Source organism: Diabrotica undecimpunctata, chromosome 4 (genome assembly GCF_040954645.1).
Source record: "Diabrotica undecimpunctata isolate CICGRU chromosome 4, icDiaUnde3, whole genome shotgun sequence".
NCBI classification, from domain to species: Eukaryota; Metazoa; Arthropoda; class Insecta; order Coleoptera; family Chrysomelidae; genus Diabrotica; species Diabrotica undecimpunctata.
Genome location: NC_092806.1, coordinates 13,640,267 through 13,653,031, shown reverse-complemented (window position 1 = coordinate 13,653,031; position 12,765 = coordinate 13,640,267). Strand labels below are relative to the sequence as shown.

At 31.2% G+C, this 12,765-nt stretch overlaps 1 protein-coding gene across 1 annotated transcript in view; it reads left to right on the top strand.

The window, feature by feature from the left end:
- Positions 1–1,069: 1,069 nt before the first annotated feature.
- Positions 1,070–12,765, top strand: part of Sclp (leucine rich repeat containing protein 20 sclp) — a 29,036-nt gene continuing 17,340 nt past the window's right edge. The window contains exon 1 of the mRNA XM_072528947.1: positions 1,070–1,376. Coding sequence (XP_072385048.1) covers positions 1,211–1,376 — 166 coding nt within the window. The 5' untranslated portion in view covers positions 1,070–1,210. The remainder of the gene's footprint in view (positions 1,377–12,765) is intronic.

Sequence of the window (12,765 nt, the reverse complement as noted above, 5' to 3'; positions counted from 1 at the left end):
ATAAAAAAATTAATAAAATTTATAAATTAGTGCAAAAAAACTGCTTTTTTGCAAATATCTCTGTGAATTATTTATCAATTTCAATTAAAAAAACGGGAAAATAAAGATATTCTTGACATAAAAAAATGACATAAATATTGTTTATTTAAAATATAAGCGAAAAAATTTATAGACAAAAAATCAAATTGTGACCATAAATTATTGCTTTAAAAAAACGCAAGGTAAAACTATGAGTATCTTTTCATCTATTCATCATCTAGTATCCCCCACCTATGTCTTAAAAGCTTCAGATATCTGCGAAACATTTTTTCCACCTTTTTTTTTAACCAGACTGGGCTAAATGTAGTGTAAACAAAATAAAAGTTTTCTTGTTATTCAAAGACCTTGATTATTATTTTAAACCTTTGTATACTATAATATATAACTGTAGCATACTATACAACAGTAAAAAGTTATATAGGTCTTTCTTCTGCAGAAGACGTTTTAATCTGCCAAATGTTCTCCAGAAAAAGGACTTATGTAAACTTGTTTTAATAGTCTTCATTTAAAAAGAAAAAAAGGACATATTTTATAAAGGTGTTCTCTATTATTTTATCAATGGATCGAAAATTCTTAAAACGAAAACACTTAAACAATGCAAGTGTTGGTTCGCCTTAAGCATGGATGTTAAATCTTTAAATGCTTGTTTCTCAAAATACACTTTTAGCAGATAGGCGCTTCTTTTAGCTACCGCCTCAATTCTTACAAGTTTATGTCTGCTTGACTTTTTGCATTCAATAATAATCAATAATATAAAAAAGATAACTCAAAAAATAGAGTTTTGATTCGTATGTTTTAATGTAAAAATTTCAGTTTATTTATATCTTAGTAAACGAAAAATTCCACTCATGTATTTTAAAAAACAAATAAAAATAACACTTAAAAAATATATTAAAGCGCTAGAACAAAAACAAAAACACGCGGTGATCTGTTTGAAATCCGCACGTTGCTCCTCGCTGGTTTTTGCGTCTCTGACGACGCACCGTCGTCTCAGGTCAGACGCAACGGCGTCCCTCGGGGCAGGGGGAAAGTATAAACAAAGCCAACGAGAGTGTATAAAAACCTCTCTGCGCGTTCAATAACAAAACATTTGATTCTAAACCGCTCCAAAGCAAAAGTGATACCAAAAGTGCATTATATCGCTCGTTGGTGATCAGTTTGTGACGAAAAGATGCGTCCTCCTACACAATATCCTCAAGAAATCGCTCAAGAGGCCGAGACCGAGAGTGAACCCGACCCCAGGATGGGGGCGATGATGATCTGCACGAGACTGGCTGGAAGGGCTGTCATTAGGGTCATCGGAAGGTGCAACGATGCTAAAGAAAATGAAAATCTCGGTGAGTGATCATAAGGATTATTTGTGAACAAGTTGTGCTTATTGTGACATGTGTTACGAAATTGTGATACCTTCAGGATTATTTTGGATGCTATCAGGTGATATATGGGTGTTAAAATTAAAAATATATCCTTTTTAGAAAATATCTTCACATATCCGAAATCTTTATGTGAGATAATCAAGTTTACTTCAATTAACAATTCTAGATAAAAATTCGCAAACAATGAGTTATTATAATACATCGTTTGTAAAAGTAATAGTAATAATAATATATTTACAATTTTCAATAACGCACAATCTTTAATTTTTTATAAAATAATTCCCCATATCCATCATATTGTTCTCTTATGTTCTAAATGATTTTAAATTAAGCAAATAGTTAATCATTTATAAAGATACCTTAAACACACTTTTTTTGGTAAAAAATTATAACTTGATCGAAAACTTTGAAATATGTTTCAAATATTTTATATCTTTTTTTTTTGTTTTCTGATAACTTTTTCCATTTTATAGGAAGACATAAAACAATTATTTCATAAGATCGTAATTTTGACCAGGATTTCATTCCATTAGATAATCTTAGAATAATTAAACTCGATTAGAATAATTAAATTAAGAAATATTTTTATGTGAAACACCCATATATTTATAGCAAACAACGATAAAACTATTGTTTATATAACGGGGTCTCTAGGGAATTCGCTTAGGAAAAAGAAAATATGAAATAAATCAATATAATCGATTACCAAAAAACGAAATGTAATATCCTTATGGTATACCTAACCTCTAATAATTTTTTGATGTTTCTCTAAAAAAAATTCTGCGCCACTGGATTTAGTATAGCTTCAAAAAGCTATGACAAAACTTTCTTCTTTGAAATATATTTATTAATAACGAAGTTGGACAACTTCAAATTTAAAAACACGCTAAGCTACTAGTCAAAAAAGAAAACCCTGCTTCAACTGCCTGTCATAGGAACATATCTTAGTTTGAACCCTAGGTTGTATTTACAACTTTGGATACATTTCTTGTAGCACTTACGAATATTTCTAATTACATATCTTAGCCTTAGTTGTTGGGGAGTAATTTCTAAGCTATTTTCAACATTTTTTCGTGCAGGGTGGTTTAGTATTAAAATTATTTAATAAATAATAATTTTTACATAATACCTAATAATTTTACATAATAATAATAATCTACTGATACAGAGTGTTCTTTTGTTTTATGACTCGTAGCTTAGTAAGTTATCGTAACTTCGTTATTAATAAATATATTAAAAAATTTCTGTTATAGCCGTTTGAATGAAGCCACTTTAAATCCAGTGGCGTAGGAATATTTTAATTAATAAAATCTCCAATAAAAATTTTTCATTTTTTACTAGGAAAAAAGTTTCATAGTATGCATTAGAAATTTAAATGAATATTTAACTAACTATTTAACTAACTAATTTAACTATTTAATTACATTTTTAACTAAAAAAATTGACATTTAGATTTCCACTTCTTAAATCGTTAAAAAAACATATTTAAGAATTGTGTTAAAAAGGTGTATAACCACAAAAGCTGTTAATGAGGCTATGTCTTTTCAAAACTGAAAGTTGACTTTCTTGGCCGCGGTGTTGTGGGCAGCAGCCATGCTTTGACTGAAAAGATTGTTTGTTTGTTTGTGTTTATATGTCTGCGGACACTAAATCCATTCGCCAAACTGAAAAGTTATGAGGGTGGATTTTTTGCCCTATCTTCTTCTTCATGTGCCATGTTGTTTCAGAAGTTTGGTTACCATCATAGCTATCTTAATTTGATTCACTGGCACCTTAAATATCATACTTGTATCTCGCAACCGCAACCGTGAAGTCTTTCTTCGACCTGAGCTATTGAATTGCCCTATGGAACTTCGAATTTGGAATATTTTGTGTTTCTGCATTATTTGTATGTGCTTTATGCGTTTTATGTGTGTGAGTGTTCGTGTATTGTGTGTTGCATATGTGTATAATTCTAGACGATGTTTTTCAGATTTTCTTAATCCGCTATTGTTGATATATTCTTATTGTTGACTTCTTCTTTTAGTATTGGCAACTAAAGCCTGCTACATTTTGCTGATGGATTTGCTACTCATTTTCCTTCATTAACAGGATGAGGGCTGCTTCTTTGATTTTTCTCGTTTTTCATGTCTGTTTCTTACATTATTATTGATGCATTTTTCCATTGTACTCTGTGTTCATTGAATGACACTACGTAGTCATTTTTTGTTAAAAGCTTTGTTAGCAGGTTTTTTTCTTCCTGAAATTCCTTTTCATTAGAACAGGTGTTTTGGGTTCTTATAATGATTTTATAATTTCTTTTTTAATGTTTACGTTGTGATTTGTGTGGCAATTTAAATAACTGTAGGTTTGGTTTTCTGTAAACTTTGGTTACATATCCTGTTCCTCTTTTGTGATTAGACCATCTAGAAACGGAAGTGAATTATTGTTGTTTTCTTTTTTATGGTCAATTTTAATTGATTTTTGTTTATTGTTGATGTCCATTAGGAATTTATTGAATGCTTTTGGTCCATGAGGCCAAATGGAAAACACATCATCTACATATCTCCACAATACTTTGGGTTATTTGTCTTGTTTATATACAATGCTTTGTTCGAAATCCTCCATGGATATATCTGCTAACAATGGAGATAAGGATGAGCCCATGGATAATCTGAAATTTTGCTTATAGAAATCATTATTAGGGGTGGATATCTGGATACAATCTGATTTTCTTGTTGGACTCCATCTTATTGACCATTGCCATTGTACCTATATCATAAGTTTTACCAATTTTTCGAGCCGTTCTGATTGGAGGATTTCTAAATCTTTTCTGATACTCTCTTACTAATGCTACTGTACGGTGTAGATCTGGTGAAGCAGTATTACTCAAAATAGGGAGCCATCTCACTGGGGTCCATTATACCTATTGTTCCAGTGATTATTCTCAAGTGGACATCGATTTTGTTGTTATGTACATTATTTAGCCATACTAGTTCATACTATTATGCCACTGAAAAAACCAAAGCTAAAGCAGAGGTCCTAAAATGTATACGCCAAGTTGTTCCAGCAAGTTTTGCTATTATGTTGTTTTTTGTTCTCAATTTACAGGCTGTGTTTGTAAGATGACTTTTGAATGTTAGTGTCCTCACAAGTATGACGCCTAGATTTTTATAGATAGCTGTATCATTTAGGATTACATTGAGAGCATCTCCAGCAAGTTGACTCGACAGAGACAGGTTTCAGTTGTACTTGCCTTAGGGCTTAAGCGCCAGCTCTTAAAGTAGGTACTTAGTGTAGTTAGATCTTCGTTTAGAGCACGTTCTCCTGCTTTTTTACTTCTTTTTTGGAAGCCAATGGTCAGGTCGTCAACATAGGCGAATTATCTAGATTTCGTTTCAGGTATGTCTGTCATATGAAGGTTAAATAATAATGGAAGTAGCACTGAGCCTTGAGGTAAGCTGTTCTTTAGTTTTATCACGTTACTCCATGCATCATTCATCAAATATACCTGAAACATTCTGATAGCTCCATGATAGCTGATTTATTCAGTTTGTCTTTTTCGTCAATGTATCATCCCTCTCTTATTTAAATCTTATTATTTTTAAAGTTTTCTCAAATGGCACTTTGGTGATATCAAAACTGACTATCATGTTGTTGCAATTGTAATCTATTTCTGCTAGTTATTGCAAGAATTTTGTGGGTTTTTAATGTTCCTATGTTGTTGTATTGTGTGATAGAGGTTGTATTATGTCTAGGAGACGGTTTGCTGCAAGCTGAACCCATGCTGCTGCAAATTGGTTACACACCTTCACATTTTCTTTGTGAATTTTTGTGACTCCGTATTCGCTCCGTGCGTGACTGACGCGACACCTACCGCCTGCATCTGACAGTTTTGGACCTACCAAGTTTCAGGTTAAACATATGACATATGTTTGACATTGTTAAATACATGCGAATTGACAATTATTAATAATTAACTTTTTAATTATATTTTTTTAGTTTATGTACAAAATAAATGTAGTATTAAAAACTGGGTTTCTCAAAATTCATCATAATATATCTTTTCAACCACAAAGGGAAAAATCTAGTACTGGCAAATCAAGTTTTTCACGTGAAAGAGCATATATTTAAAAACAGTAATAATAAAAGTTATAATATAAAAGCTAAAGTCATCAGGCACTCTGCAGTTAGCTTGAAGCCTTATAAAATATCATTTAAGGTAAATTATTTAAATTTTTTTCTATTTCAATTGCATAAAAATGAAGTTATGTGATATTTACTTTTTCATATTAATAGCACGGATCCATCTTTTTCTTTTGTCTAATTTATATGTAATCTCTGGGAACCTATAAAAACTACACTTACTATTTTTGCTATTATTAGCACAATTAAATACGCAACATGTATTTGCACACATTTTTGATAAAATTTATGCGTAAAAAGGTAGGGCCAATTTTGTCATATTTCGCCGCTACGCACGCTGGCATCGTTTCAAAGTACCCCTACCATGGTCACGCACGGAGCGAATAGGTGTGCAATATAAACAAAAATTTTAACTTAGTCATGCCACAATAAAACAGTTTCAGAAGGTTTTCAAATATTCACGAATTTTGTGCATTATCGTTATCAAACAACTAAAAGAAAATTTTGTTTTGAGCTAAATTAAAGAGAAGAGTGTGATTCAATTTTTGGGGCATAAAAATATTCCAATATTACAAGCTAGCAGTGCCTTCAGTGTAGGTCGTGAATTCAAATTCTCGAAGTATTTATCTGCAGCTGCAGTTATTTCGGAGGTAGACGAAAATCTCCTAGAATTTGGCCTATTTTTCAGATTTAGAGACATATGGTACCCTTTTTCTTTATACCAAATTATACAAATCATGCAAGTAAGTCAGTAATTCAAAACATAGTTCATTATTTTGACAATTTTAATGCAGATTGGCCAGTAAAACAGTTATACTAACTTCTATTGCCTTCAGAACCGTTTTTATAGTCTTTTATGGAGAAAAACTACTGCAATTCCTTATTTGAACTCTTTGTTTTGATAATATACTGGTGGACCAAAGTTTTATATACGTTTATAAAACATGAAAAGGGCACCCTCTATCGGCCAGTGACTTCAAACTCCGTTCCCACGAATACACGGGCATACCAAATAAATAAATATAGCTGTTTTGGCCAGAGTGCCTTTCTCAGGTGATCTATTTTTGGTGTGTGTTTACACTTTATAGTCTTTAACTGAATGAGTTGAGGAGGGGAGAACTGTTTGTCTTAAGTTGGTCACTTAGAATTATCTCTGTATTTTTTAATTTGTTTATTTCCATTCCATTTTTTAAAGAGATTTATAAAAAAAATTATAGAGGCGATCTCCATCCAAATGGGTCACACTGTATGACAATATAAAACATACAATATAGATAATGCTTGTCAATCTCATCTGTACGTTTGTTCTTTACCTTACCATATTTTCATTATCATAGTACCTACTTCCGTAATATGACGAACCTATACGATACGTGCCTCATCATCTCAAGGTATTTTCCTGAATTCGCCATACATAGACTAAAATATATACATACATTTTTTTGTTTATATTCCTGCTAGTACTTAAATGGGAATGGTTTCCTTTTAAGGCGATAGAAAGGTCAACAAGGTGTAGCTATTTATTCGTTATAGTTTATGGTAGTATCTAATAATTTAATTATGTCTATAAGTTGTTTAAATCCTTCTGTTTAAGAGGATTTTATGACGGGTTTAAAACATATATTGTTTTTAGGTTTTTTTTAACCACTGTTTTTCACATTTATATTTTTCTGATTTTGTACTGTTATAGTTTTCATAATATATTTTAATTTGGTTCTATATCTCATTAATTTCAAAAATACTTTATCTACTTAATTCTTGTTTGTTTTATGTATTTCGTTATGATATTAATTACTGGGAATTGTACTTTTGACAACCATTCTCCAAGGTTAATGATTTGATTCTCAAATCATTCACTTCCATTATTGTGGAGTGGACCACTTACAAAATAATTCTTATTCTACCTGTCCCTGGACCTCCTACGTATGCCTAGTATGTCATCCTTTCACAAACAGTGCCTCTGTTTGTGAAAGGATGCCTCACCAAGTTCTGCAAGTATGGGGATATTTCCATTACTTCTAATAATTTAATGATTTTTTCCCAGTTTGCTTTATTGGCGTGAGACAGGGTAACGCAATATCACCGAAACTTTTCAATCAGGCTCTGGAAGATATTTTTAAAAGATTAGAATGAGAAGAAAAAGATTCTAATAGATTCTTTAGAAAAAATATTCTAAAATCTATAAATGTTTTTTTAAACGTTCAGATGATAGTCATTATCAATTCATTTCCTCTCCAAATTAAGTTTTTTGGCATAGGGTATTTACTCTGAAAATGAAGTTATGTAAATTTTGGACATCCATGAATGCCAACGTAACTCTTGATTCCTGAAATTTCCGTATAATGGGAAATTAATTTTATTGTGTTGTTACTGCAGTGCGATGTTGCCTGTTGTACAAAAAGGAAATTCTCTGTGTATGCTTTCTGTCAATGCCACAGAATAAGATATGAGCCTATAATTGAAAGTAAAAAATATTCATGTTTAACAATATACAGGGATGATTGCCTTAAGAACCGGCAAAATAACGCAAAAGATAGAAAACATAATACGTTGTGAAATAAAAAGAGATGAAAGTAGTAGAGGTGAGAAATTATCGATATTAACCTATAATTTACTTTACATTACACTTTACATTTACATTAGAATTATCGAAAATTTCCCACCTTTAGACGTTAGCTTATTAGCTGGTTGACTTCAGTCATAGTAATACGTATCACGTAATGTAAGTAAAACAGTTTAAGTAGGAGTATTTTTTTATTCAAAATTAAAATATTGATCAATAATAAACTATGATTTGAGATGTCGCATACACTCTTCTCAATACAGAATTATCATAGCTTGTTATTCTGTATTCGTCAACACAGAATTAATTATCAAATTACTACTAAGTAAACTGTTTACTTACATTTGCTTTACTGCCTTCAATCAGTTTTTACTTTATGTGAAATTTAAAAAATGTAAATGTTCGACGTCATACTTGTAATATTATGACTGAAGTCAACTAGCTCATAAGCTAACGTCTAAAGGTGGAAAACTATCGATAGTCCTACTGCAATTTAATGTAAATTAGAGGTTTCTATCGATAATTTCCCACCTCTACTACTTTCATCTCTTTTTATTTCACAACGTATTACGTTTTCTATCTTTTGCGTTATTTTGCCGGTTCTTAAGGCACTCATCGCTGTATACCCTTTAAATTTACTTATAATTTTAGCTGATAAGATTTGTACTAACTATAGACTGTCCCATGTTTATGTGTGCTATTTAAAATTTAGTCCTAATTTAAAATTTAATCTAAATTTTAAATAACACTCAATAGCAAAATACAAGAGATTGGTTTTATTTAACATAATAAGAGCCGCTTCCTTAATTTTTCTCTTTTTACCATCTCTATCTTTCAGGACTATACTTGAATCGTTCCACTGAACTCTATATTCATTTTTCCATGCATGAGAATTCTATTAAATTCTTTATTTTTGATATAAGATTGATGCTAACTTATTCTAACATTTAATGATCTCGATGTTTCACCTAAATAAAATGTTTGCATTCACCAGGTATTTTATAAATACAATTTTTTGTTCCTTCTTGTTCATTTGTTAGGTTTAGTTTTGGATAAAATAGGTCTCAATGTGTTTTGAATTTTGTTGAAATGTTGGATTGATTTCTTATCGTTTTAAGTTTTTCCGATAATCATTTTATGTATGGTACTGATATTTTCCTCGTATTATGTCTTGTTAATGTTATAGTTATAATATGGTTGTATAAGAAATGAATTGCGTCGCAAATTCCTCGGCAGAATGCAGTAGGATCTGGTTACCCATATTAAAAGAGGAAATCAATAAAAAGAAAATAACACTATTAGTAAGTCAATAGCATATCAAGGACGCATAATGTTAAATTGAGAGTTTAATGTTAATATTAAGAATAACATAAGTACTTCCCATTTTGGAATAGTATCATGAGATAAAAATCCGTAAACTAATTTTCGAAACCAAATTCAGATTTTTGTTATAATCTGTGCCTTCTAAGAATTGCAAGGCAAAACAGACGTTGATAAAGATGTTAATAGAGACATGGGGAATCTAAAAATGTCATTACTATACGTGAAATCAAATCTTAACTGTCTTTTCCTTTTATTCCGATATACTCTGTACGACTACTATAAACCAAATTCGCTAAGGATTTTTGCTTAGTTGAGGAGACATGTCGTGGAATGCAATTTTTTGATTCCCCATGTCTCTATTAACATCTTTATCAACGTCTGTTTTGCCTTGCAATTCTTAGAAGGCACAGATTAAAGCAAAAATCTGAATTTGGTTTCGAAAATTAGTTTACGGATTTTAATATCAGATGTCGCTATTTGCGTCTATACGAAACCATGTTAGAGTTGCTTCCTAAGACAGAAAAAGATTTATTTTCACTTTCAGAGCGACTGTAAATAGCCGCCTCTGATGATACCTATTAGGGTGACATACGTATAAGCGGTTACACAGACGCACTGTACGTGAAATCAAATCTTAACTGTCTTTTTCCTTTCCTATTATAAGATAGTTTCCTCATTATTTACTATGGGATCAATAACAGGATATTTAAAATATATAAACAGGAGAATTTTACTGTCATCATTGCATGCGGTTGTCTTTTTAAATACAAATCAAATGCTATGATTTTTCTGACGGGTATTCTTGACGGGAATATTTCTTTTATATTTTGTAAGTTTAAATTTAAAATCAACCACAACCATTGTGTCAATATTGTCTAAAAAAAGTGGAACAGTAGGTGGTACTTTAGACTAGCACGAAGGTTCATACTATGTTATCTGTATTTTTAAAATTTAATAATGTTTTTAAAATTGAAGAAAGTAATTTTGTTATTTACCCTATTTATTTTTTAGTTAATTATTATGTTTGATCCAAACGCCACCTGTTAACGTATTAACAAAGTATACGTTGTATACTTCTGTCAAACCTGTCAAATTCAGACCAAATATTAAATTATTAATAAAATATAAATAATGTCATTTGATAGTAAATTTAATTATTATATAAACTAAATAAAATGTTTAAAAATAATAATTGTATTTATATGAAATTATTTTAAAACGAGAATTATTATAAAAATTGAAACGGATGATTCAATGCTGTTATTAATCGGATGAAATTTATGATTTTTAAATTTTGACAATCGTTACAAATCGAATCTTTTAGGGACAGATATTCTTTTAATTAGAATATAAACATACAAGATACATCCATAATATATACATAATACAAGATAAACCTGCTTAGAAAAAATATATTATAACCATAAACGAATTGATTGAGAGTAGTGAATCGATGTAAAAATTATGACGCTACCCGTGACGACGCCATCTTGTAGCACTAGTTGCGTGACACTCCCCTCAACATTTTACTGTAAATTATAAAGTAATACAACACCAGTATAGAAGCTTCAATAATAATAACTATATCAGAATAACTATAGCAAAATTTAAAATTTCCGGTGCATGCATATTTTTTTCTTGAAAATATACCATAATATTTATTTTCATTTCAAAGTTCAGTTACTTAGAGACTACGGAAGTGATTGACTGATTGACCGAATGCCTCAAGTACCCACCTATAATTAAAAAGTTATTTTAAATAGCAGTAAGCCTGTTGAACAGCTGGTGTTGCCAACTAAACGATTTATTTTTAAAATGTTTTCAAACCCGACGCAATTGAGTTAAAAATACTGTTCCGTTTGATGGAATATACAGAGAAAAGTTTTCTTAAATATTTCTCGACATGGATCAATATATTTTTGTACGATACCTGCCGCAATACAAGTTGTGCAAAATTTTCTACAAATCAGATGGGCAAATCCCCGTACTTCGAGATTCTTGTTCCAGGGTGATCTTGAAGGGAGAGCTTTAATTAAATTAATACAAATTTTTTCGTATGGTTTTTCACATATAAAATATAGGTAGCGGAATAAAACAAGGTTTGCCCACCATAAGTGATTGATCAGAAAAGGCATTCGTCCTTCCCATGATGCTCTGTTGTTGTTGTAGGAGTTTTGACAGTATTCTGCTTCAGCTTTATTGTTACCTGTCGCAGAACTAGTAATGTTTAATTTAATATTAATTAATTAGGATATGTAAAGTAAGTGATGACTCTTTCATAAGTGTGGAAGATGGAAACGATGGATCAAGGAAGAGGACTTTAAATCCACAAAAGAGAGAATTAGCAAAGAAGAAAAGGCTAACCCAACCTAAAGGTTACAATACCTTGAACTCGTGCTCACATTCCTCTAAAGGGTTTTCTCAAGTGACTGTTCTCATGTAAGGAAGCTTGCTATCTGTGCCCAATAAAACTGCTCAGGACAACTTCATTTTCTGTCCTTTTAAAACATCAAAAGAAAAAGGTCAAGAACTTGAAGCAATGAGGCATAACCTAACTCTTGTTTTGTTGAGTACACTTTGATTAAGAAAAACATAAAAATTATCAAGGTATGTATCATTTTTTTCGTGTCCCTAAGTGGGAATATATAAATGAAAATAGGGGGCGACCGCAAATCAACGAAGACAGGTGGCAAAAAGGCCTTTTAAGAGTTTTCATAAAAAGTTACGAGATAAACACATTATTCTAGAAATTAATCAAAGCGCATCTACTTGGATCAGTACTTGAACATAACGAAACTATTGAAGATGTATAATAATTTTCAAGATGAAATCTCCAACAAAGTAACAAAAAGGATGTTTGAAACAATTTTTCAAATCTTTAACATTGGATTTCCCTCCCCAGTGTCAAACATGTGTAGTTACTGCTACAAAATGAAACATTTCATCAAAGCCATTAATGATCCAGCTAAGAAGATTGAGTACATCACCAACAAACGAGTTCACACGATTCGTGCAACAGCATGAATCTGGTTCAGTCATTATGTGCTTCGACTTACAGCTAATCCGACATTTTATGTGTGGACAGAAATGAAGCTGGAAAGTGTACTACTGAGGACTCGTCAGCTCTTTTGCAACGTCTTCAAAGCCTTGATCTATCTGAAAATGTTACATCAATCCGACTGTTTTGTGATGGGTGTGGTGTTCAAAATAAAAACAATTTTGTTTTGCATACACTTATTTTTTTTAATCAAAACTTAGACGAAAGTAAGAGACTCCATTATTACATTTGAGGTAAGAGGAGACAGCTTTCTTCCTGCTGACCGAGTGTTTGGACGAGTG